The sequence below is a fragment of the Daldinia vernicosa genome (assembly GCF_022497035.1).
Source record: "Daldinia vernicosa strain CBS 139.73 unplaced genomic scaffold F5Y00scaffold_29, whole genome shotgun sequence".
NCBI classification, from domain to species: domain Eukaryota; kingdom Fungi; phylum Ascomycota; class Sordariomycetes; order Xylariales; family Hypoxylaceae; genus Daldinia; species Daldinia vernicosa.
The window spans coordinates 16834-39409 of record NW_025953945.1 but is presented as its reverse complement, the minus strand read 5'-3'; the positions used below and the strand labels follow the sequence as shown (position 1 = coordinate 39409).

General features: G+C 46.3%; 11 protein-coding genes across 11 annotated transcripts; 7 read left to right on the top strand and 4 right to left on the bottom strand.

Moving 5' to 3' along the window:
• Nucleotides 1–40: 40 nt before the first annotated feature.
• F5Y00DRAFT_239554 (S-adenosyl-L-methionine-dependent methyltransferase) lies at nucleotides 41–1611 on the top strand. Its single transcript, XM_048008093.1, has 3 exons — nucleotides 41–869; nucleotides 925–1012; nucleotides 1065–1611. Exons 1-3 carry the CDS (start codon nucleotides 510–512, stop codon nucleotides 1538–1540), a joined length of 924 nt encoding a protein of 307 aa, XP_047863919.1. The 5' UTR covers nucleotides 41–509; the 3' UTR covers nucleotides 1541–1611.
• Nucleotides 1612–1771: 160 nt separating this feature from the next.
• Nucleotides 1772–3065, top strand: F5Y00DRAFT_239550 (uncharacterized protein). Its single transcript, XM_048008092.1, has 2 exons — nucleotides 1772–2086; nucleotides 2140–3065. Exons 1-2 carry the CDS (start codon nucleotides 1935–1937, stop codon nucleotides 2885–2887), a joined length of 900 nt encoding a protein of 299 aa, XP_047863918.1. The 5' UTR covers nucleotides 1772–1934; the 3' UTR covers nucleotides 2888–3065.
• F5Y00DRAFT_239547 (transmembrane protein 6/97) lies at nucleotides 3066–4057 on the bottom strand. The gene is made up of 3 exons (XM_048008091.1): nucleotides 3822–4057; nucleotides 3277–3666; nucleotides 3066–3221 (listed from the first exon to the last, which is right to left on the bottom strand). Exons 1-3 carry the CDS (start codon nucleotides 3892–3894, stop codon nucleotides 3142–3144), a joined length of 543 nt encoding a protein of 180 aa, XP_047863917.1. The 5' UTR covers nucleotides 3895–4057; the 3' UTR covers nucleotides 3066–3141.
• A 381-nt stretch (nucleotides 4058–4438) lies between these two features.
• F5Y00DRAFT_239546 (uncharacterized protein) lies at nucleotides 4439–5641 on the bottom strand. Its single transcript, XM_048008090.1, has 2 exons — nucleotides 4893–5641; nucleotides 4439–4779 (listed from the first exon to the last, which is right to left on the bottom strand). The coding sequence occupies exons 1-2, from the start codon at nucleotides 5204–5206 to the stop codon at nucleotides 4545–4547; spliced, it is 549 nt and encodes a 182-aa protein (XP_047863916.1). The 5' UTR covers nucleotides 5207–5641; the 3' UTR covers nucleotides 4439–4544.
• A 224-nt stretch (nucleotides 5642–5865) lies between these two features.
• F5Y00DRAFT_239543 (exonuclease V) lies at nucleotides 5866–8023 on the top strand. Its single transcript, XM_048008089.1, has 2 exons — nucleotides 5866–6490; nucleotides 6559–8023. Exons 1-2 carry the CDS (start codon nucleotides 6091–6093, stop codon nucleotides 7800–7802), a joined length of 1644 nt encoding a protein of 547 aa, XP_047863915.1. The 5' UTR covers nucleotides 5866–6090; the 3' UTR covers nucleotides 7803–8023.
• A 539-nt stretch (nucleotides 8024–8562) lies between these two features.
• Nucleotides 8563–11218, top strand: F5Y00DRAFT_96356 (glycosyltransferase family 90 protein). The gene has a single exon (XM_048014378.1). It carries the CDS (start codon nucleotides 8955–8957, stop codon nucleotides 10821–10823), a length of 1869 nt encoding a protein of 622 aa, XP_047863914.1. The 5' UTR covers nucleotides 8563–8954; the 3' UTR covers nucleotides 10824–11218.
• Nucleotides 11219–11378: 160 nt separating this feature from the next.
• F5Y00DRAFT_239539 (NAD(P)-binding protein) lies at nucleotides 11379–12932 on the top strand. The gene is made up of 4 exons (XM_048008088.1): nucleotides 11379–11670; nucleotides 11733–12386; nucleotides 12453–12539; nucleotides 12632–12932. The coding sequence occupies exons 1-3, from the start codon at nucleotides 11563–11565 to the stop codon at nucleotides 12468–12470; spliced, it is 780 nt and encodes a 259-aa protein (XP_047863913.1). The 5' UTR covers nucleotides 11379–11562; the 3' UTR covers nucleotides 12471–12539; nucleotides 12632–12932.
• A 139-nt stretch (nucleotides 12933–13071) lies between these two features.
• Nucleotides 13072–14507, top strand: F5Y00DRAFT_239535 (isoflavone reductase family protein). The gene is made up of 4 exons (XM_048008087.1): nucleotides 13072–13323; nucleotides 13378–13659; nucleotides 13712–14038; nucleotides 14106–14507. The coding sequence occupies exons 1-4, from the start codon at nucleotides 13231–13233 to the stop codon at nucleotides 14349–14351; spliced, it is 948 nt and encodes a 315-aa protein (XP_047863912.1). The 5' UTR covers nucleotides 13072–13230; the 3' UTR covers nucleotides 14352–14507.
• Nucleotides 14314–16112, bottom strand: F5Y00DRAFT_270433 (FAD/NAD(P)-binding domain-containing protein; the record flags this gene model as incomplete). The annotated part of the gene is made up of 3 exons (XM_048012613.1): nucleotides 14314–15025; nucleotides 15094–15491; nucleotides 15548–16112. 3 exons carry the CDS (start codon nucleotides 16110–16112, stop codon nucleotides 14681–14683), a joined length of 1308 nt encoding a protein of 435 aa, XP_047863911.1. The 3' UTR covers nucleotides 14314–14680.
• A 359-nt stretch (nucleotides 16113–16471) lies between these two features.
• Nucleotides 16472–18371, bottom strand: F5Y00DRAFT_270430 (polysaccharide lyase family 4 protein; the record flags this gene model as incomplete). The annotated part of the gene is made up of 6 exons (XM_048012612.1): nucleotides 16472–16675; nucleotides 16735–17380; nucleotides 17444–17631; nucleotides 17696–18128; nucleotides 18179–18216; nucleotides 18279–18371. 6 exons carry the CDS (start codon nucleotides 18369–18371, stop codon nucleotides 16472–16474), a joined length of 1602 nt encoding a protein of 533 aa, XP_047863910.1.
• Nucleotides 18372–20697: 2326 nt separating this feature from the next.
• On the top strand, nucleotides 20698–22346 carry F5Y00DRAFT_239531 (aromatic compound dioxygenase). The gene is made up of 3 exons (XM_048008086.1): nucleotides 20698–21185; nucleotides 21253–21402; nucleotides 21455–22346. Exons 1-3 carry the CDS (start codon nucleotides 20960–20962, stop codon nucleotides 22216–22218), a joined length of 1140 nt encoding a protein of 379 aa, XP_047863909.1. The 5' UTR covers nucleotides 20698–20959; the 3' UTR covers nucleotides 22219–22346.
• The last annotated feature ends 230 nt before the right edge of the window (nucleotides 22347–22576 follow it).

The following is a 22576-nucleotide window of genomic DNA, read 5'->3' as shown; positions in this document are numbered from 1 at the left end:
GGCTTTATCATGATATAGTTCCAAAGACTTAAAACATATGGCTACAGGGTAGGTCGGATATATTCCTAATTACGTAGCGACCCTTCGTGTTGCGATTATGACCCAATGCTAGGTATTGATTCATAATTAATCAGCGTAGGTAATATGAATATAATGAAAAATGTATACATTGTCGCCAATGGGTCATAGCTGCCACGTATCACATAATGAGCAATGAGACATGTTTAAATGCTATATACCGACCCCCAACACGTGAAGAACTAGGACTCCAATAAAGAAACTTCATTAACTGTTAGCCCTCAAGGTTTTCCACCAATGCCCCAACTCGGAGACTTTCCGGGGACATAATCCCGGTAGACACAGCCTGCCGGCGTTTATAAATTAGACACGAGGAACGGTCGTTAAATAATATGACCCAGAGCAAAGTAGACTTGTTGTGCTAAGAACGTTGCTTATTAGTACCCAAAGCGTGTATACTTCTCCTTATCACTAGCCATCCGTTGCTCATCATGACGAGTGCTGAACAGAAAGAGCTACAGAAGCTATACGGAAGCTTTGCCGGAGGCCTTACCGATGATGACTTGGAGCGGACGATTGCAGGCTCGGAACGAATCATGAGAGGTCCTGCTGGGCTGTTGCTCACACAAGCGGGCCTCGACGAGTCGACAAGCAAGCCTTTCACACTACTCGACAATGCTTGCGGGACCGGTCCTATTGTGGCGCACTTGCAGGACCATATTGACCGTAAAGTGTTGCTAGAGAGCAAGGTGATTTGTGCCGACTTCAATGAAAACCTTGTGAATATATTGAAGAGGCGTGCTACCAAGTATGGCTGGACAAACGTTGAGGCAGCCGTCGTTGATGCTCAGGTTTGTTCGATCACGACCGTATTCGTAACAAATGATACCTGACTCATTCCAATAGCGTTCGGACTTTCTGGAAGAGTCTTTCACTCATGTAACCCTCAATTTTGCTATGCACGTAATCCCAAAGCCGGAGGCCGTGTTAGCGGGTATGTTCTTAGTGAAGATAAGACGGTAGAATTGTTTCTAACAAACTTCCAGACACGATGCGGATCCTTAAACCAGGTGGCGTGTTAGCTTTTAGCACCTGGCACAGAGACACTAAGGGATGGACCCCTGATATGAGGTCGTGCTTCAAGGCGCTGCCATTCGACGCGCCTATGCCTGACCCGGTACCCATGGCAATCCACGGGAAGCTCCAGTGGACGGATCCGAAGGGTATAGAGGAGGAACTGAAAGCGTATGGGTTTGATAATGTTCAAGTTAAAACTGTGCCTCAGGTGGTTCGTGTGAATAGTGCCGAGGACTATCTCTACAGTTATAGAATGATGAAGGATTGGATGGTTAATACGTACTGGAGCGAAGAGAGTAAGAGAAAAGCGCAAGACATTTTAGATGAGCACATCGTGAATCATCTTAAAGAGAAGTATAATGGTGAGGGATGGGATTTAAGTTGGACAGCGATTCTAGCTACTTGTCTGAAGCCGGGTTCGCGAAAAGGAGGTCTTGAATTGTGAGACGATGGAGTGTTGATGGTTAGGGTATGATTATGTGTGTGTTTATTAACGGTATTAGTAGGTATGAGATGAAGAAGTAACAATGTATTGATCTTTATACTTTGACTACCTACGTACCTACGTACCTTACATCCTGCATTCAATAGTTCCTAAAATATATGCGTGTAAACGGATGGATATCTATCGATAAGACCGTTAAACTCGTCGTACATAGCAGCAGCAGCTCCGTAGCAGCGGATCGCCGTTTAATACATACTTAAAGTTAGCCCTTTGTCCTTTTTTTTTTTCCATTTCTATGATTTCTATATTCGCCCGATAGGCGTAGACAGCCATTAGTCTAAAACTCGACATGTCCTTTCGACGGCTGAAATATTAATACCGAGGCAATCGAATTATGCCTTCAATTGCGCGCTTGATCCTAGGCGCGTTGCCGCTCTTCTTCCCCATAGTCTCCATAGTCACAGCGAGCGCCAGTCTTAAAGAAGGTGGTCTACCATCTTACCACTATGGCGCACCGATCGCCGTCGAATGCATGAACAGGAGCGTGTAAGTTTATTTGCGCGCGACCCGACCGACACTTGCTGACCCAACGTCGTCAGAGAGACCGGCGAACATATCCAGAATGCTAAGGACGAGATCCAATGGATCCCTTTTCCAACCTGCAACGAGACCGGCAAGTCTCTCGAGTTCAGTTACGGTGTCGAAGACGAGATGAACTGTACTATCCCTATGATAGATGACCCTTTTTTCCATCTGTTGGAGTTCTATATCCATAGCGACGCTCCCCTTGCTTGTCGTCTTCCTGCTCGGCCTCCTGCCCACATTGAGATAGTCGGCGAGAAGCCGTACGAGCAAGAGTATATACCGCTCGTATTCGCCTTGGCCGGCACTTTGCAGCTTAGCCATCTGCATATCAGCACCCATCTCAATATCCTCCTGCACAGCACACCAAAGCATCACATCCACCCCCATGATAGCGGTGTCCTAGATAGCGGCGCCGCATATAGCACGAGCCCACTTAGCCATATGGATGGTAGCTTTACCAAGAGACTGGTCATTGGAGATCCTCTACCCCTAAGTTTTAGCGTTAGGTGGTTCCCAACCCCATCACTTCCCAAGACTGAGGGTAAAGTCGAGTGGCAGGGCATGGGTGGGCATATCTACGCTAGCACCGTATTTTATGCCCTCGTATCATTTATTGCCGGCGTTCTGGTTTCTGGCGTTTATTTCTTTGGCGTTATCCTGCCTAAGCGACTGAAGGGTCGCGGCCTCGGTGGTGCTACGCCTTTAGCTTACGGGCTAAACGGCGTAGGCAACGGATGGGGCTACTCAAAAAGAATGGATTGAAGTCGTTTAGCATAGCTTTTCGACTCGGAAAATTACGGAATCTTGTAAATATCATGAAGACGACGAGGGGCTGTGCGCGTCGTTATGTATGACCTTGAGGGCTATCGGTTGTATTAAAATATAGTTACGGCGATGATACCAAATGAAGGGAAAAGGTAGCTACAATTGATAAACAACGTCAATACCCATATCCTCTATTCCGCAATGTCCACTCGTGATACTAGCACCTTTGCGTTTCGAATTTAGACTGGTTACTACTGGATTTTCTTCCTAGTCTCAAGCGAGTTGATACGTTTCAGCAGGCGTGTATACATGTCGACAGTCAACAGGACAGCTACTCTGCAGTTAGTATGCCTTGGGCACATCCAATTGATTAATATCGAACTTACCAATGGCAAGGTATCCTCCGTACAGGCCACCTAGTAGTACCACCTTCTGCTCAGCGGTCACCACGGCTGGGTCCCAGAGGAATGCTTCGTACATGCAAGTCGCGGTAGTCAATGCCGTCTCGATTCCGTATACGAGGAGCAGCAATTCGGCATTACCGTTTAGTCCGCCGGTAGAGAGCGCACGGACTGCCCATAGTGACACGGGTAGATGGAAGACGAGCTCTAGGAAAGCGAATAACGGGAAGAAGCTCGGGATGGTTGCCGGCGGTGGTGCGAAGAACTGATCATTATACGTATTTATGTAATAAACCCGCAACTCGTATAGAAAGTGAAATGGGGACGAAGGTGGTACCCAGAGAGATGTTGGGTAGAGTGGTACGAGGTCAACACCTGCGGATGTTAGATGGGAGGATCATAAGCTGGAGGAACACATGGTATCTGGTTGTCGTGTTGCTAAAAATCATAATATTTATTTTGAAAGCCTTGGCTTTTATCCAAACAATCCAACAGAAACGAGACGTGAAAATATTTGATCATATACTTACAGAACAAGACGGGTAGATGGATAAGGAAATACACAAGGTAGACTTTGTCCAACCAGTGCCTCGTTGAAGACATGATGGAGCAGTAGGCGAAGGCCTTGGAGTTGTTAGCAATACAATTGGCAATAAAGGTGCATGCCACGGTATATAAACCAAATAAAGGTATATTAGTTCAGGTATAAATCGCAGGTTTGAGTGGGAACATCGTTGAGACTGTAGCTAAAATTATAGGTTAGAAAATACATATCAATGTCATGTGCGTGGTGGTACATTTACTGTCTGTTCGTACTGTGTAATGTATCCCCTATTCATGAACATGAGTGATATCAAGACACTGAGCCAACCTGAGTAGCCTTGTATAATGAGCCATCGGAGACCCCTCAATCAACCTAGAATTTCTCTATGATATCTACCGAGACAAGTATATATTGCGCTGTCAATCTCGGGATGTTAAATCTAAGGGTGACTTAATACACATTGGGTAGTCAGCTCTCTCACTGTCGAGGCTTTGAAATGTTAAAATAGGTGGAAGGTCAAGTAGCTTCTCATTTATATGTTTCGAGTAGCTTCATTAATATCATATTAACATCACCAGGGCGTAAGTTTGTAACCTTCATTACTTAGTGTTTACTCCCACATACAGAATATCTGTATCGGACTTTGAAATTATATAAGATAGCTAAATAGCCATTTCAGTATTATAATGCCTAAACCTCTAAACATAACTTATTCTTTGGCGTGCCATCTTGCGAATTCTGCCACCCATAGGCATCCCAAGAGAACGGGAACTAAAGGCACTAGACACCACCAGAGTTCGATAGTAAGACGGGAACGGAGCCATCGCTTGATGCGCCATTTCAGCTGGCGCCGATGTGCACATTTTGCCGTCCCATATACGAGGCACCCTAAACCGGGACGAGATTCGCATTCTGCGTGTTCGCGACGCCGCTGCATGAGTAACCTGAGATCAATATTATTTAGTAACGCTACTTCTTAACGCCATTTCTTCACCCAGGACGATATGAGGCTGCTGCCTTGGCGCATTCGTCCCTAAGTTCGCCGCACAATCCTTACCTGACGCTACCTCTGCAGAACTTCAAGTCGCTCCCTAGGTCGCAGCGACGATCGTTCGGACACTCCAAGTGCAAGCTCCGACGCTCGATCAGCCAATCCACCTTGAGCTTAAGCCCGGTATCAACAAGGCAGTAGAAGTATCTGCTGGCATGTTTTAGAGATAAGGCATCGGGATACGTGAGGTGTCGACTGATTAGAAGATGTATCTCTGGTGGTAAATTTTCAAAGCTTCTTGCCCCGCTAGAGGGAGACCTAGTAACAGGTTTTCCATCTAGGCCTAATTGGAACGTATGACCACGGTAGGTAATGTCCATTGTTTGGACGGGTTGTAATTCTCTTGTCAAGGTTAGATTACTATCGGATTGGCGTGTTTAGGTGGCCATAGGAGTATGAGCCTGCCAAGAGATACCCGTATAGACCCAGGTAGCCAACCGGTTGACGATAAAAAAAAGAGAGGAAAAAAAAGAGAAGACAATTGTAATACGCTCCCAATGAAACTGCTGGATATTGCATCTGAACACGAAGGAGAAATTTCAATTGCTTTGTATCATCCTGCTGCCTAAATGCTTAGCTTTATTTTGTTTTGAGGGTCCAGCATGGCTTGTTCGCTCGATGCGCAAGTAGACGTATAGTTTAAGTGGCGATATAATCACTAGGCGTCGATGCAATATAGGCAACAAGACTATTCGAAAGGATAAGTGAGTTGAAAATTAGTTGGATTAAACTTGAGATCTAAATGAGTTTAAAGGTTGTAGTACTTGAGAGTTACCTCTTGCTCCGGGTAGCTGCCTAAATGGCCCTACTAATTGCCATGTGATGACGCGACTGCGCAACTGGCTACCTCCTAGGCTGCTTTAGCGCGTCGAGAGCCTGGGGGAATGTCCACGTGTATAAAGTACAATACATATGTACCTCATAGGTATGTTTTATCGCTCTCTTACAGGTACCTTAACCCCGCCACTCTAGGTACTAAGTACAATACCTGGAATATCATCAAAACAATCAAATCATCAACGTGTTCCAATTGTTGTTGACTCTAAATGTTGTCAACATTCTAAAGAATTTGAGTCAACCATGACTCGACTTCGACTTCCTATGTTATAACCGCACTAGCTAATAGCTTATATATTACTTATTACTTTACTTTAACGCTCAATACATCGTGATGGTCGGTTTACTTGCCGAATAGCTGATATTCATGGCTCCAACCTTGGGCGACGACGGCGAGAGCGACTACGGATCTGACTTTTCGATAGGAGAGGAAGATATTGTAAATAAGCTATTAAAGGACTTGGGGGATAATACACCATTGCAAAGCAACACTACAACTACCGCTCCCAATTCTACACAACTTGTTTCTCTCGTCGTTTCTCCCATCGCCTCACCCGCTGGCACCACTGTAACGACTGCTAGTAGCTTAGATATTCCACCCGTGCTACTTATTCAAGATGATAAGCATCATGCGTCGAGTATATGTACTCGCCCCAACGGTTCCCTTCCCACTAAGATCGAAGAGCCCGCCACTGTTCACAAATCTCTCGACTCGAACCCGTATGCAACATCGTCTTTGCCATTAGGTGGCGTCCAATACCCGGATCGTGAGTTCTCCGAGCAATATATATTCGTATCTAGTACATGGCACGTCTAACTAACTACCAGCGCCCAGTAAGTCGTATCCTATCCGATTCTAGATCTAATAAAACGTCCAAATTACAACCCACCGAGCCTCCGAAAGATGCCCCTTCTCCCCTGCAGCGTTTTCGTTCCTTTCCCAAAAAGCCGCTCACGGTCTCCGACTTGGCTTCTGGTGCTTGGTGCGAGCTACAGTACTGGTACACGCTTACCCTGCTACCCGGAGGGAGGAAGACGAGAACGGCGGCAATGCGGGGTGGCACTCGTGTCCATCAAACCTTAGAAGATCAGGTGCACACCACGGTCCAAGTCAGCATTACCACCAAAGAAGAGGCGTTTGCACTACGAATATGGAACGTCATCCAGGGCCTACGTACACTCCGGGATGTTGGCATGACTAGAGAGCTTGAAGTATGGGGGATCATCGAAGGTCAAGTGGTAAACGGCATCATAGACGAAGTGAGCCATGATAGTCCGAATGCTGACTTTGAGCAAGAGCTCAGCCAATCCGAATCATCCAAGGGCTTCACCACAAGCTATTCGAAACAGCAGACGTCCATGACAGACTTTTTGGAACCGCCCCGTAAAAAGTTTTACTTGACTGATGTCAAAACAAGAGGTTCGGATAGACTGCCTACCGGCGTCGCGCTCAGGCCCGCCAGGGTCCAGCTATTCTTGTACCATCGACTTTTGGGCGAAATGGCCTCCGGCGTGGTAGATTTTACTGCTATCTTGGATCGATATGGCCTTATAGCCGATGCCTTGTTTTCCGATGCTTTCATGGCTCAGGTAGGCGACTTACACGATGAAATATTTTACGACGCGGATTCGGATGTTGGTGGCGCTTCGTCGTCTTATTCTACGCGTAGTGGGGATGATACCGATTGGCCGGATTCATCTTCAGATCAGCTTCCTCAGGATCTAATCAGATATCGATCCATTACACAGATACTTCCGCTATTACAGTCGGAACTGCGCGAAACCTTCCCGCAGGGCGCCGCCACTATCGGCGAACTTCTCGCTGTCCAGTATCGCCATAGGGAGGATAGTCGCATTCTCGGTATTAATTCGTTTCCTAACGATCCCGAGGCTTTAGAAGGGTACCTCAAACAGAATCTCAAGTGGTGGCGCGGCGAGAGGGACGCTGAAGGTGTCTCCATCGAAGAAACTTATAAGTGTAGGTCATGTGAGTTTGCGGAAAGTTGTCAATGGCGAAAGGACAAAGAGACCGAGTTTTTACGGAAGAAAAGGGGCGCCACCACAGGTGTTAGGACCTAACATTTTGGCCTTTAGCTTGGCCTGACGTTGGTATTTAATTTGGTGGGCTGTATAATAGCTTAAACTTCAACGTATATATAGCAGCTTCACTAAGTTAAAAGTTCAGACGAACTTTCCAAGACCCTAGGAGCTTGACAGTCTTGAGCTAACTCTATTATACGAAGCTTAAAACTTAAAACGAACATACCGCAAATAGATATTAAGGAAATGAGTATTTTGAATGCCTAATACGCCTGATATGTACCAAGTACCTTGTATGCGTCCGTCATACTTTGCTCCATGATTCCACAGAGTCATAAATGTATTCGTAATCGATATGATAATGCACGCTGATATGCTTCTTTATAAGATCTAGTTAATTTCCGAGTATCTGGTATGTTTGAATAAAAGGGGTGGGGACTCTTCACGAAGACCCCTGTTCCGTCACCACGATTAGACTGGAGAGTGGAGAGCAAACAAATAGCTGAACGGCAGCATACAACTGGCTGATCAGCCAAGGTGGCTAGGAATGTACATACATATGAGAGAAGCCTGCGGAGATGGCGACTGACTAATTCTAAAATAGGTTACTTTAAACATGGTTCCCATCCCTCTCGCTTCGCCCGAGTCAATAGTTTTGTACCTAATACCTAATGGTCCTTCGTTATCTGATCGATGATCGGCAGCTTTGAACTCGTCGAGTGTAGTGAGTACATGCCTCTTTATCATGAAGTTGGGGTAAAGGAATCAGCCAAGACCACAACGGTCCAGCTCGATTGGTGCTGCTCAAAAGTCTATCTGGGCTAGACTAACATCATCATTAGTAGTGTAGTTACAATAACGAGCGGCATGAAATTTGGTTGATGGGTTAGGCATACGTAAGTACTGCCACTAGGGGGTGGCATGGTGGCATCGACGAGGCGCGTTAATGAGAGCTTGGGATTTTTGTGTCTTTTGATTCACCACGTGAAATATTCATTCCATTCTTTTCACTCCTAACGATCTTGTATATTGTTTTCCACTTGATAAATTGCTTCGCTTCGCTTCGAACTGTAGCCATCATCATGAGGTCTGCCAAGTCTATACCTATTTTGATTAATTAGTCGAGATAGTGGGAAATAAAAACGAAAGAAGAAGAAAAAGAAAAAATTTCTCCCATACCGACAAGTTTCGATGTTAAGCACTTATAATATTCGCGAAAGGCTAGCTAGCCTCCCAGACGGTCGCATCTGTTCTCTAAGATGGCAATCTATACTTCGCTATGCCGCCGTCGCCTTTGTCGTCTCTATAACCCTATCCGGTATCTTCTTGTTCCGCCGTCCCGAGGGCTTTCTCCGTAATACCGGATCCCATTACTTTGAATACTTTTGGAATCGCACCGCGGACCATCCCATCGATCATCTTATCAGCGATGCGCACACTTTTCACGAGAACTTGCTCAAGCAGCGGAGCTTCGACCTTCCCACGGCTGCAGCCCGCTATCGCGAGAGACGAGGGCGACATCCCCCTCCGGGATTTGATGCCTGGTTTCAATATGCGACAGAACACGAGGCGATAATCGTCGAGTCTTTCTTCGATAGGATATATGCTGACATTGCGCCGTTCTGGGGACTCGACCCCCGGACGACTGCCGAACGAGCCGCGTCGTGGGATTACGTCGTACGCGTCCGCAAAGGCGTCGCTAGCGGTGTAGGCAACACACAAGGCAAGGTTCCTTGGCTACAACTATGGACTGGCTTGGTGGCCGAAGCTGCGCCGTGGTTGCCGGACGTCGATATGCCTATCAATTATATGGACGAATCTCGGTTGATTGTTCCTTGGGAAGACATGGCGACTCTGATGGAGAAAGAGCAGGCAAGCCGCTTGGCAAAGCCTTTTGGCGAGGTGGTGACGAAATATAGCGGCCTTGCTGAGGTTGATGCTAAGGCCGACGATGCCTCACCCTATAATCCGAATTGGCTTGGGGGAAGTTACTGGGACCTCACACGAGTGGCTTGTGCTCCCGATTCTCCATCGCGTAACGTGGCACCAATTCAAAATTTGGAGGAACTGCCTGTGTTCCCAGAAGACTGGGAACCTGAGTACTCATACAAAGGATATGTCCGAAACTTTACGGCCGCTACGGATCCCTGCGTCCAGCCCCACCTCCGTGGCATGCACGGCACGTTCGTTGAGCCCCTCACGATGTCAACGAGCAAGGAGCTTATCCCGTTATTTGGTGGATGTAAGCTACTTGTAAATAACGAGATACTTATCCCTGGCGCTATGTACTTGACAGACGACCCTTTCTATTCCGGCGGAGATACTCACGGGCCGTCTTGGCGGAGGAAGACTAATGGAGTCGTATGGCGAGGTGTCGCATCTGGGGGTCGAAACAAGAAAGAGAACTGGTTTCATTTTCAGCGGCATCGACTTATAGAGATGCTAAACGGAACAACTGTGTCAGGAATAGAGGAGCACAGCTCCCGCGCCATGACGTTCGAGATGCCATCAATGCAAAAGTATGATTTCCCCCGACGACGCGAGGGAACCGTTGGCACTTGGTTACAAGAGTTTTCCGACGCTGGTTTTGTCAATCTACTTTGCTTTCCAGCGGATTCCAACTGCACTTATGTCCGACCTTACTTCTCTGAAGTGCAGAGTATTCCCATGAAGGAGCAATATAAGTATAAGTTCATGCCCGATGTCGACGGGAACAGTTTCAGTGCGAGATTTAGAGGGTTTCTGCTGTCAACATCCCTTCCGCTCAAGGCTACCATATACTCAGAATGGCATGACGACCGCCTGGTTCCGTGGCTACATTTTGCTCCTATGGATAACACCTTTCAGGATCTATACGCCATACTCGATTATTTTACTCGGGATAGAAAAGGCGACGTCTCTGCGCGCTTCATTGCCGAAGAAGGTAGATCTTGGGGCTCAAAGGTACTCAGGAGAGAAGACATGTTGCTTTATGTTTGGAGACTACTGCTCGAATTTGCACGCGTATGTGATGAGAAACGGGATATGCTTGGATATATAAATGATTTAAGACCGGTGTAATGAGTATATGTATATATATGTGTGTAGACATAGCTTGTGTATATTTATTTCCTCTTGACGTATCTTAACTAGAGACTTTATTGGGATAATCGGTGCCGTGGCGCGACACGTTCAGCTCAAATTATATCTCTATCTTTTACTACTGTTCATGGAAATTGTAGATGAAATCGACCCTTTTAAGTTTGCTCTCTGTGTGCTGTTTTCACTGAATCACTGAATACCTAGGTTAGGCACCTTCTATCTGCCCAGCTGCGTCGTCTTCGAACTACTACCCAGGTTAGTGGGTAGCCCACTCACAGAAAGCACGATATAGTGGACACGTCTATGTATCAAATGAGGTAGAGAAAGAATTAAATATGATCTTGTCTATTTTCCTTGCTCTTTTCTCTCACGACTGTCAATTCTCAGGTTTCTATTCATAATGTATAACGTCATATGATACTAGGTATGAGTCAACGGTGTGTTTGGCCACGCGGAGATAAGTTTAGTTATCACCTATTCGATGTCTACGATAGAGCATGATAACGAGGGACATTGGTGGCAATAAACTTTATTCGGATATTGGAACTGATCGGCGTTTAGTACATCAAAGCCGAATCAGAATATGACGGCAATCTTTTCCAAAGTGTATATTTAGAAGGGGGGCATTCTAAGTTAGCTTTAGGAGATAAAAGTCCTTCTCTAAACAGTACAAAACAGCTTAGAAGTGTAGCTACCCTAGGCATCTAAAATCACTGAAATGTCAGAATTTAATCTTCCGCTTTCTAACAAGGTTGCTATCGTGACCGGAGCATCCAGGGGTATTGGGAAAGGAATCGCAGTGGAGCTCGCGCGCCGAGGAGCAACAGTATGATCTTCGTAGAATCATGGTTCGTTGAAAGAATATAGAATGACTAATTTGGAGTTAAGGTAGTTTTGACCTACGTGTCTAAAGGCAGCGAGGACCTCGTTGAGGAAATTCGCCGAACTATTGAATCTTTTCCGCACAAGCCTCGCGTTCACGCTTGTCGAGTTGACCTTAGTACCCTTGAAGGCCCCCAAATTCTTATTAACGACCTTCTCGCATGGAGCGAGCAAAATCTCAGGGTCGACATACTCGTTAATAACGCCGGTGTGGAAAATTCGAGCACCCTAGCTGAGCTGACCGTTGACGATTATAATACCGTCTACAACTTGAACGTGCGCGGTCCATTGCTCTTGACTCAGGCCGTTCTACCTCACCTGAATAGCCATGGACGTATTATCAACATCGGTTCCGTCGCCTCGAGAGGTGGCTTCAAGAAATTTTGCCTCTACGGTTCTTCGAAGGCGGCACTGGAGGGTTTGACTCGGACATGGGCCCAAGAGCTAGGTGGCAATGGAACAACGGTCAACTGTGTAAATCCAGGACCCGTCCAGAGCGACATGCTAGACAATATCCCAAAAGATCTCGTGGAACTCCAGAAGACTCTGACGGCGGTCGAAAACAGGATAGGAACAGTTTCTGAAGTTGCAAATATAGTTGCGAGTTTGGCTGGCAAGGACGGGGATTGGATTACAGGCCAAACGATCAGCGCCTCTGGAGTAGGTTGACTTATTGCCTGCGTTATATTCTGGGCCTTATTTAGTACTAATTACTCATTCGCGTAGGGCTATGCCATGTATTAGACTTACCAGTTGGGCATTCCGAATTCCTCGCGAGGACAGTTTAGCTGCTCAATATATTTTATCTTTTAGGTAGGCATTTTCTCTTCCTGCAATTACTCCACCTGCTCGCTTTACTGGCATTATTGTTGCTATCTATGACGGAGATATTGACCTTCTCATAGGTAATTCATGAAATTTACTATCATTTAATCCGTGCTTTTTATCTCGAGGCGCTCGGAATACATGATTATCTGATCTTGCCATTAATGAGTCAATGATATGGGTCTGGGAGGAATTGAACTATCTTCTCCAAACCAGACAGGGTTATTTTCGAAGTCTTTAGGTTGACGGGCGCTTGATATGGACAGAACTTTTGAAGGGGACTTCCGTAGTTATGGTAAGGTCTGACTGTACCGCTTTTTTATTTATTTAGCGTATCATATTTGGAGATGTGGACGTTATTCTGTCATCTATAGTTCCGTCGATTAGAAACTCACTACTTGCCGCCTAACTTACATTGTCTTGCTGACAAATGCCCTCTGTGAGGTTTCTCGTGTTGCTTATCAATTAAGGGGTTCCCATCAAATTGTTCCATTATCTTCGCACTCATACAAGCCATCAATTAATAATGATCTGAGAACTCCAAGTCAGGATTGTATCGGAATATAAAGTACCGAGGAGATCCACGAAATCGGAAGAATCTTGGAACTATATTGATACATGATATTTAGGTACCAAGTTTCTCATTCTACCCGAAATCGTCGAATTGAACCTAGCAAAAATGTCTACAGCAATCAGGGTTGGCATAGTAGGCGCCACTGGTCGAACAGGAAGCTCAATATTGAACGGGTTGCTGGCTTCCGAGACGCAATTTGTTTGAAGCCTTCATACAATGATCCTTTTCCAGTTGGCTGACCAGAATCCTCAGGATATTACTGCTCTTACACGGCCTACCTCCGTCAATAGCGAGGCTAATAATGAACTCAAAAGCCGCGGCGTTCGCATCGTAGCTGCGGACTTGACCGGTCCGAAGGATGATCTTGTTAAAGCGGTCACAGGCATTGATATAGTAATATCGTGCATAGTATTCTCTAGCCTAGGTGATCAGATACCTTTGGCCGAGGCAGCGAAACAAGCTGGCGTAAAGAGATTTGTGCCATGCAATTTTAGCACTCCAGCACCAAGAGGCGTAATGGATATGTATGACGAGGTATGTTCCCATACTAACAGTAATTTTGGTGGCAAACTGACCATGGTCGTAGAAAGATGATATCCTTGCGGCTATCCAACGCCTGTATTTGCCATACACTGTGATAGATGTTGGGTGGTGGATCGACCAGTCAGTACCGGCCATACCTTCAGGCCGAACAGATCACGTAAGTATCAAAGTGCTCGACATAATTCCTGGCGACGGATCGGTACCCGTGGCGTATACAAACTTGCCAGACGTCGGAACGTATGTGGCAAAAATTATTGCCGACCCAAGAACTCTCAACAAGAAGGTCTTTGCGCATACTGAAACAATCAATGCAATCCAAATGAGGGACCTGTTGGAGGAGCTCAGCGGAGAAAAAGTCGCAAGGAATTATGTGAGTCAAATGGGCTGAGGGCCAGAAGCCTTCTACGAATAGTGAAGCTGATATAACATCGCCCCAGCTGAGCGCAGACGAGGTACACAAGGCCATTGCTTCGGCGCGATCTTCCCTACAAAAGAACCCTGGCGAACCAACTGCTAAGTTCAACCTCATTCTGAATCAATACATAGATTCATGGGGACTTCGAGGAGACAATACTCCTGAGATGGCATCGTATCTAGGATACCTGGATTTCAAGGAGTTGTATCCGGATGTTAAAGGGAAGACGGTACGAGCTCGTCTTCAAGAGATCCTGAATGGAAATTGATACCTGGATACGGATGATTTATCCCGCAGTTAGGTCGGATAATTTGAGTAGATTAAGTAGTCTCTCAATATGCTTTCTTTAGACATCTAGATGAATGGGTCCTTGTAAGAAAGACTACGCGAACCGGAATCAGAGCTGCTGATAATAATAATCAGTTATTTCACTCATGGTGTATCCGCTAACTCGTGAAAATGAATTTAGTGAAGAGGTCTTTAACATTCCCAACTGGGTAGATTCTTGTGGGTTGGCTTTGTTATCTTCTCGAGCCTTAGTCTGTTATACCTATATCTCAAACTCCTACTCTTCATTCTTAAACGAATTAGCCAAAGTCAATGTCTGCCCGAGTCGGGGTCGGGCAGAAATTCTAGAATAGGTGCTGGATTCATATAACTTAGAAATCTCTTAACCTGGTAACTTAGAGGGACCCAAGGAGAAAGCCACCGCAAGAATCGTAACCAAAGTGAGTCCATTGACTCATACCGGGTAGTAGAGTGTGATATCTTTACAGAAATATCGGCCCTCGGACGTTGTGCTTGCTCGTATCTATCAAAGGTAGCTACGATATCTTTGGTTGTGGGCGTTTGATTTCTTTGCAGCAATGACACTAGCCTGTTAACAAGGTTGCAGACCCCTTCAACAGCTAGGTTACCCCCAAACCCGGAATTGACTGTTGTCTGTAACAAATGTCAACTTGATATCTACTAGTTACGCAGGTAGACTTTAAAAGTGACTCGAGTCTTACCTTGCATATGGAGTCTCCAACAAGTACAACCCGACCGCCGTTATTCCAAGGCCCTTGAACCACTCCTTCTTCCATGGAAACCATGCCTGCATGAGACCTAGCCCCCCAGAGGTCGCGGAATGTGTACCCTGGACACGCAAATAGATTTCCGTACTTCTCAATAGTTTCTATAGTGTCAGTCTCCGTGTACCGCGGACAGTTAGGCGTTGTTGAGGGGTTTTCTTCTTTTATGAATAGGAACCAAAAAAGGAGTCCTTTTGCTCCTGCTGCTGCGAGTCCTGAAACATTCCTGTGATAAACATGGTGAACTATTCCTTCCGGTAGTAGCGGCCTCGTCGAACCGTCCCTTAGACCATTTGCCGACGTACCGAAGACTGCCCTGTAGCTAGAAGTGAACCCTTATGGGATATGTTACCTAAAGGTGACCCCTTCCTACGAGAACAAGTTGACGTACCTTTAGTAAGATATTGGAATCTCTCAGGATCGGTCTCGGATACCGCGCTAGCTAAGAGACCGCGGATTGTGCTATGAACACCATCAGCTGCTACGAGAATACTACCCCTGATGCTATCCCCGTGGTCGGTTATGACTGTTATGCCATGCTCATCCTCCCAAAAAGACGCCACGCCGATATTCGTGAGAACTCGAGACTTGTCCTTAAGACAATTATATAGCGTATCAAGAAAGAAACGACGCTCAATAAGCACGATTGGTCGTCTCGTCGTTTCTTCTACCAGCTTGAAAATGGGTGAGCTGTCAAACAGATTTCCACGTTCATCGAAATGGAGGCGACCTTCGAGCGAAAATGTTGCCGCACATATTTCTCTCCAAATGCCCAACTGCTCCAATATCCTTGCAGTGTGGCATTGTATGATGATAGAGGCCCCGGTTTGAGGAGCAATTTCTCTTTTTTCTAGCAGAAGAAAGTCAACACCGGCCTTCTCCAAAGCGTTGGCCAAGGCCAAACCAGCAATGCCTCCACCAGCTATGATAACTTTGAAAGATTCGGGATTAGCCATTTCAACCATAGTCACGTAGGATGTAATTGAAGGCTAGCTTCCTGTCCGAATAAACTTGTAAGTGATACTAATCATGTGATGCTGGGTCGTTCTACGATGAGAAAAGCACGCCATCAAGACCGCATATTTGCTCTTGTGGTGGGGAACCCTCGGCCTGTGTAATATATCCTACATAGTGCCACTTAGCTGTTCCGTTATGGACAATAAGAATACGCAAATTGTTACCGGAGGGAGCATAAAAACACAATAGAATTTCATCTTCAAATACTTGGTATTTTATTTCCCAAAATTATTAGAAGTGAACATGAAGAAAGTTCAATGGATGGTTGACTTGCTATCTGCCTCATAATAATAATAGTTCAATTACCTTCTGCCGGGCCTTGAAGCTCAACGGCATCGACAATATAATTTGCGCTGAGGAAGTCATTATCACCGGAGCCATATACACCAAGTGTGAGGGTATTCTGCCCCGTTTTCAAGGCACTCGCAGGAACTGTCCAAGTGTAGACCTCGCCGTACCCGCGATATGCTCCGCGAGTGACCCCGCGAGAATCGATTAGCTTCTGAGATACCATTTAGCTTTTGCCAAGAACACTCTGCAATCTCGTCTGGGCGGACTTACCGGAGCGCCTGGGTCCTCTCCGGTCCAGCTTCCGATAGCGACCGATGGACGACCACCCTTGAATGAAAGTGTGGTCCCCACCCTCAATGTGAGATCTCGAACTTGGGTGGCGGCAAGGTTGAAGTTCACCTTCGCGTTGCCGCCGGTCTTTGAGAAGAGGGCCATAGGGAAATCGCGCGCGGAGGATTGGCCGACTGTATAAGTACCTCCCCAAGATCCCATACGAGCATCGCTGGGATGCATCCGTTCAATCTTGTCTCCATTCTTCAACTCCAGGGGTTGTCCGTCAAAATTTCCGATACGCCACACGACCGAAGGATTTGGTTCCGCCGAGGCGATATTTTTGGCTGTATCGCTCCCGGCCGTAACATTCACTGTGTCTTTGGCTACCTCGTACTCACCCTTGTAGAGCTTCATAGTATACGTGCCCGGCTTCATCAAAGGGGACTTGAAAGCTCCGTTAGTAGCTTTAGTCCAATACTGCGCTTTGTCGTTGTACCAGTGGACGACAGCTTCGAAATCTTTCGGAACCCCAGAAGCTGTACCGGAGACGGAGCCGCGCTGGTTATCTGGTACGTAGCCCTGGATATCGAGAGTACTAAAGAAGGACGTGTCTAAGTTAGAAGAAGGCATATCTGCCTTATCGCTGTAAAATTGTTAGGTTTATAAGATAATTTTTCCTTTTCGGATAGAAGGTTTGGAAACATACGTAAACCTCATGGCGTATGGTCCCATCAGTCCAAAGCGCCACGCCTCCGTTCGAACATGTCCACTGTTCATGTACCAATATAGTTCTTGATCGCTGCTACCGGTCTGGCTATTTATGTCACGCATGAATGGCCCTCCCGACGAAGTCTCGTACGCAACACCAGGCATGATCATCCACACAGCCGCGTTCTGCAGTAGGTACGAAGTTAGTAGGATTCTTTACACGGGTCGTATATTATACGGGGAATCTCACAGATCCTGAGACACCATGTATCTGGTCGTCGATAAAACGATCGCTCGTGTACATCTTGCAGCGAGTTTCCTGATTCGGGCATCGAAACGTATCCTTGCCTTCAAAAGCGGTGCAGCCGATGGTGTTGCCGACGTCTCCATGCACACCGGTGGGTAAATTTTCCTGCCGTAAGCGGGCAAGCCATCGAAGCTCTCCCGGGTCAACCTCCCCGGTGATATAAGTTGCCATGTAAATAGTCGGATCGTCCGGCTTCGCTATATAGTACTGTGTTACAGGCAGTGAATTGGCCTTCGCTGTTATCTTGATATACTGGTCGCTTATCGTCTCCGCGGAAAGTTGCGACGTTCCGAGGCCTGAGTTGATACCCGAAGCCTTTCCCTTTCCCTGGTACTCGGCCCCGTTGAATACCAAACTGGTAATATCTCCATTGGCTCTGTACTTATTTAGCTTTGCTGGTCATATCACTAGAGTAGTGGTCAGGACCTGTCGACCTCGAATACCAATCCGCCATTTGTGTCAACCTAGTATAGCAACAATCAGGTATTGTATAATATAAGGTATTTAAAAATAATAATTAGCGAACCTTATATCTGTTACTTGTAGTAGTGAGTCCGAATGCGGCGAGGGCGCCCTTGCTGAGGCATGCTAAGGCCAGGACGGCGGATGCGCCTAACATTGTAACCGGTATATCAACTAAGATGCCGAAGAGAGCCAGAGATACATATAAGGCGTATGTTGATGTTCACAATATTCCAGCCTTCGCAAATTCATATATACTCGAATCCCGACTTTCTACCTAGTGCATATATTCATGCCTGAAGCTATGTAATGGCAATCAAACCGGGGCGGTATTGCTACGGCGCACGCGATTTAAAGATCGCACAAATCCTGTCGTGTAAAATCAAATTCCCTAATATCCGGGAACACTAGGTCCCTTCTTCCTCCGCCCCAATACGGAAAATATCCTGTTACCGGAGTTCAACTATCCTGACCTATCGAGGAGAGCGGCAAGCCCGGCAGAATTCTTCACCTGGCGGCAGAACGAACAACCCTGGTATCCACCGGACATAAATGTTCTTTCGGGGTAATAGTGACCGAAAGGACCATAACTGAACGTGTTGGATTAAGACTGAATGTTTGCGTTTATACATTAGGTAGCGATTACTAAAGAGACTGGAAAGGACTGGGTGGAAATCGAGGATAACGTGAGGAGTTCTAAGACTATAAAGTATGGGGCCGTTCTGCGAGCCAAGAATACCTGAGCACTTCCAAGGTTAGGAGATTTGGGGAAAGAAATTGAGGTATGGGAACCAAGAAATAACTAACTGGAATTTTCCCCTCAAGTGCCAGTATTTTAACCCACCTGATTCTATAGAAACTAGTAGGTAACGCGGAGTGAAGTTGTGATCAAATCGTCTTGCATAATGACGCCTTGGATTTACCATGCTAATTTGGGACGTAATACATTAACTAGGTACATATGAGAAAGATATGCGGTGAGAGTTCTTGTTTCGATGAGTTCTGAAAGTACTTTAGTTAGGTACCTGTGTGACGACATGTCTAATCATATGCTATATGAACCAATAAAGATAGGCATATAGCGGATTATTATTTAGTAAAATTCGGACGCATCCTTAGAAGGCATCGTAGGGCGCGCATTTCTAACATGTCGGTGAACATACGTGGAGAGCGACATGAAGGCTTCCGAAGCCCTTCTTTAAAGCCCCATCCTTTAACAATAGTTTAAGAACTAGCTGCAATGTCCTCCCACTTGAACTTAGCTTGGATGAACTGGGCCTTAGGACTCACCTCGTTTTCGTCTTCGTTTACTATGACGGCAGCAGCCACGTATCACGCTTAAGCAATGACTATGGTATAATAATGGCTCAATCGAGTAAACTCGAAGTCTTAGTTTCATTAGTAAGTAACAAGGCATGAAGAATCTCTGGTATTAAAAAAGACGAACAAGCATGTTGGCCCCCCTTGATACTGTCACGAGGTGGAACCAAGCAACATGGAAACAACTTCGTAGTTCCGCGAGGAACCCTAACCTATCTGGTGAGCCTACAGCTCGTATATACATATATGTTCTTTGTCTTAGATGTCTCATCTAGAATCCTGATAGATACATCGTGTTATCTTCATACATCCCTCATATACTAGCTAAAAATACATCTCCAATACGACGTCTACTTAAATATCTATTCTAACAGGTTATTGATTACGAATACGGTTTCCGGAAACGAGTTTGTCACGAATAATAGCACTATCATCCCTCCACATGTAACGTAGGAAGAGCTCAAATACCAGACCAAGCAAGAAAAGCAGGGAAGTTAAATGCTGCTTCTTTCTAACGGATAGTTATATATATACTAGACTTGCCGATGCATTTATTATGATGTCACAACTTATGCTATTGTCCTTTCTTAGGGATCATCCTCGGTTGGTATAACGCCTTTTAACTACCGACTCGGTGTCACGACGCGGTAATATGTACCTACCTCATCTCATACGGGACTCAGTACATCAGGGAATGATTTACAATTAAGGGGAAATCAATAGTAGGGAGCGCATGTAATATTAGATGTCTAGAACGGAGAGGCTGACTGACGCGACAACATTGACTTGGCAAGAGGATATTTACGCGCGTCTATACCCCACATTTTCATATTTCGTACAAGAAGCCAGAGTAGAAGTCAAAGTGCTAGTCCATGAAAGTGGGTTTAAAGTCCTTAAGATAGGCTTACGCAGCTTCTACGGGGTTTCTGGTCTAAGGATAGAAAGTGGGTTATTTCTTCCGACGGAATTTGATATACAATAATTATTATTGGTAGGAACCGGCGGCAGTCGTTGTGAGGAGACCGGGATAACCCCCGGTCTAGCTGCTAGCTTGTGGGTTGCAGAATGTCGAATGCCGGGCTCATCACGGGCGAGGCCGTTCTGGGAACAGTGTAACCAAATGTTTACCCCTGTGCCTTATGGAGCGACCAATAGCAAGACCGCCAATACATACGTAAGCCTCAACCGCCAAGATCTCGCGATGATGAATCTTGACCCACAGGTTGTTTGAGAACCTCTGAGAAGAATGAGATATCATCATGGAGTAGAAGCGCGGTAGTATAAGAGGGCGACGATGCCGACTCTGTTAACACAATATGAGCACCAACATCCATCGCTCTCTCGTATCGAAAAGACTATCAGACATACTCCCTTCGTTTACTAGTATTTATATCATTCTTTGACCTATTACAGATTACAGCGAAAATGCGATTCAATACCTCTATCGTCTCTGGCTTAGCCTTACTAGCCGGCTCTGCTGCTGCCCATCCCGGCCACGACATCTCTGAGGAGATCAAAGAACGTCGCGAATTTCTCGGCTCTGTTAAGCGCACTAGCTTAAGCCACTGCGCTGCTCAGCTGAAAGCGCGCGGTGTCGCAGATCGTAATGTCCAGCGCCGAGCTGACATGCTTCAAAAGGCCCGGGCTAAGAGTACGTAGATAAACAAAGGGTGTTGAGCGCCTATTCTGACCTAGAAATGCTAATGAACTACCTATAGGAGGCTTGAAAAAGCGCGACCTCAGCTCCGTCTTGGCTACTAGCCACAATGCTACCGACCTCGGCTACACGCCCTCTACCAGCGCTACCACCCTTTTCTCTGGGTATAATTCTTGCCTTTTAACCCCCGATGTCACTCAGGGTCCCTACTGTAAGTACCCTATGTTGTACCAATGGGTCATAGTTACTAATATCACATCAAGACGTCGGTGGCGAGTATATCCGGGAGAACATCATCGAGGACCAGGCCGGAATTGACACCATCCTCGACTATCAGGTGATCGACGTTAATACTTGCGAGCCTGTTCCCGAGGTTTACGTGGAGATGTGGCATTGTAACGCTACCGGTGTATATAGCGGTATCGTCGCAAACGGTAACGGAGACTCTTCGGATGAGACTAACATCAATAATACCTGGCTCCGCGGCATCCAAAAAACCGATTCTGACGGCGTCGCTCAGTTCGAGTCCATATTCCCTGGACACTATGTGAGCCGCGCCACTCACATCCATATCATGGTTCACCAGAATGCTGTGCTATTCGACAACTCGACCCTTGGCAACAACGTGAGTGCCAGCCATGTTGGTCAGGCATTCTTTGACCAGGATTTGATCACTGCCGTCGAGCTTAATGCGCCTTACAATACCAATACTCAAGAGCTGACCGTGAATGCTGATGACAGCATCTTGAGCGAGGAGACGGCTACCGAGGGTGTCGATCCGTTCTTTGAATACACGCTTCTTGGCGAAAGCATCACTGACGGTCTCTTTGCCTGGGTCGCTTTCGGTATCAATGCCACTGAGTCTCAGTCAGTTACTCCGGCTGCTTTCTACTACAAGGAAGGTGGTGTCGCCAACTCCAACTCTGGTGCCGGCGGTCCGGGCGGCTCTGGCGGTGCTCCTCCAAGCGGCGTGCCGGGCGGAATTCCCAGCGGTACATCCGCTCAGCCTGCTTCGACCTCTGCGTAGGAAATTTAACAAACATTCGAATGGGTTGATAAACAGATTTCGGCGTGGAGAGATGCATTCATGAGGTGCGCTCTAGGGTCGGTTTAAACATACGTATGGCCGCGTTCACATTCGTTTTAGTACATGTATTTAAATAAAATTACCTCTTCGTAGTATATGAAGTTGGTTGCGCTTTACTGAAAGTTCTCTCTCACGCCTATAATGACACGCCCCTTGTTGCTTATGCGGACCCCGCCGCCCTAAACGCGAGGACCTTCTAACCGCCGGTCGGGCGAGGATCGAACCCATAAGATTCTTAATCGTTGATTGCTTCACCGTACCGAATGGTCATTTCGTATTGTATGTTACTTAAGAATGT

Bases quoted from the DNA above. Each gene is read 5' to 3' on its own strand.
- F5Y00DRAFT_239554 (XM_048008093.1), top strand. From the start codon at position 510: ATGACGAGTGCTGAACAGAAAGAGCTACAGAAGCTATACGGAAGCTTT. The intron at 870-924 runs GTTTGTTCGATC...TCATTCCAATAG, and splicing joins CAGCCGTCGTTGATGCTCAG to CGTTCGGACTTTCTGGAAGA. The intron at 1,013-1,064 runs GTATGTTCTTAG...ACAAACTTCCAG, and splicing joins GCCGGAGGCCGTGTTAGCGG to ACACGATGCGGATCCTTAAA.
- F5Y00DRAFT_239550 (XM_048008092.1), top strand. From the start codon at position 1,935: ATGCCTTCAATTGCGCGCTTGATCCTAGGCGCGTTGCCGCTCTTCTTC. The intron at 2,087-2,139 runs GTAAGTTTATTT...CAACGTCGTCAG, and splicing joins GAATGCATGAACAGGAGCGT to AGAGACCGGCGAACATATCC.
- F5Y00DRAFT_239547 (XM_048008091.1), bottom strand. From the start codon at position 3,894: ATGTCTTCAACGAGGCACTGGTTGGACAAAGTCTACCTTGTGTATTTC. The intron at 3,667-3,821 runs GTAAGTATATGA...TAACATCCGCAG, and splicing joins CCATCTACCCGTCTTGTTCT to GTGTTGACCTCGTACCACTC. The intron at 3,222-3,276 runs GTAAGTTCGATA...ACTGCAGAGTAG, and splicing joins CGGAGGATACCTTGCCATTG to CTGTCCTGTTGACTGTCGAC.
- F5Y00DRAFT_239546 (XM_048008090.1), bottom strand. From the start codon at position 5,206: ATGGACATTACCTACCGTGGTCATACGTTCCAATTAGGCCTAGATGGA. The intron at 4,780-4,892 runs GTAAGGATTGTG...TATTGATCTCAG, and splicing joins TTCTGCAGAGGTAGCGTCAG to GTTACTCATGCAGCGGCGTC.
- F5Y00DRAFT_239543 (XM_048008089.1), top strand. From the start codon at position 6,091: ATGGCTCCAACCTTGGGCGACGACGGCGAGAGCGACTACGGATCTGAC. The intron at 6,491-6,558 runs GTGAGTTCTCCG...ACCAGCGCCCAG, and splicing joins TGGCGTCCAATACCCGGATC to TAAGTCGTATCCTATCCGAT.
- F5Y00DRAFT_96356 (XM_048014378.1), top strand. From the start codon at position 8,955: ATGTTAAGCACTTATAATATTCGCGAAAGGCTAGCTAGCCTCCCAGAC.
- F5Y00DRAFT_239539 (XM_048008088.1), top strand. From the start codon at position 11,563: ATGTCAGAATTTAATCTTCCGCTTTCTAACAAGGTTGCTATCGTGACC. The intron at 11,671-11,732 runs GTATGATCTTCG...TTTGGAGTTAAG, and splicing joins TCGCGCGCCGAGGAGCAACA to GTAGTTTTGACCTACGTGTC.
- F5Y00DRAFT_239535 (XM_048008087.1), top strand. From the start codon at position 13,231: ATGTCTACAGCAATCAGGGTTGGCATAGTAGGCGCCACTGGTCGAACA. The intron at 13,324-13,377 runs GTTTGAAGCCTT...CAGAATCCTCAG, and splicing joins TGGCTTCCGAGACGCAATTT to GATATTACTGCTCTTACACG. The intron at 14,039-14,105 runs GTGAGTCAAATG...ACATCGCCCCAG, and splicing joins AAAAAGTCGCAAGGAATTAT to CTGAGCGCAGACGAGGTACA.
- F5Y00DRAFT_239531 (XM_048008086.1), top strand. From the start codon at position 20,960: ATGCGATTCAATACCTCTATCGTCTCTGGCTTAGCCTTACTAGCCGGC. The intron at 21,186-21,252 runs GTACGTAGATAA...AACTACCTATAG, and splicing joins TCAAAAGGCCCGGGCTAAGA to GAGGCTTGAAAAAGCGCGAC. The intron at 21,403-21,454 runs GTAAGTACCCTA...TATCACATCAAG, and splicing joins TGTCACTCAGGGTCCCTACT to ACGTCGGTGGCGAGTATATC.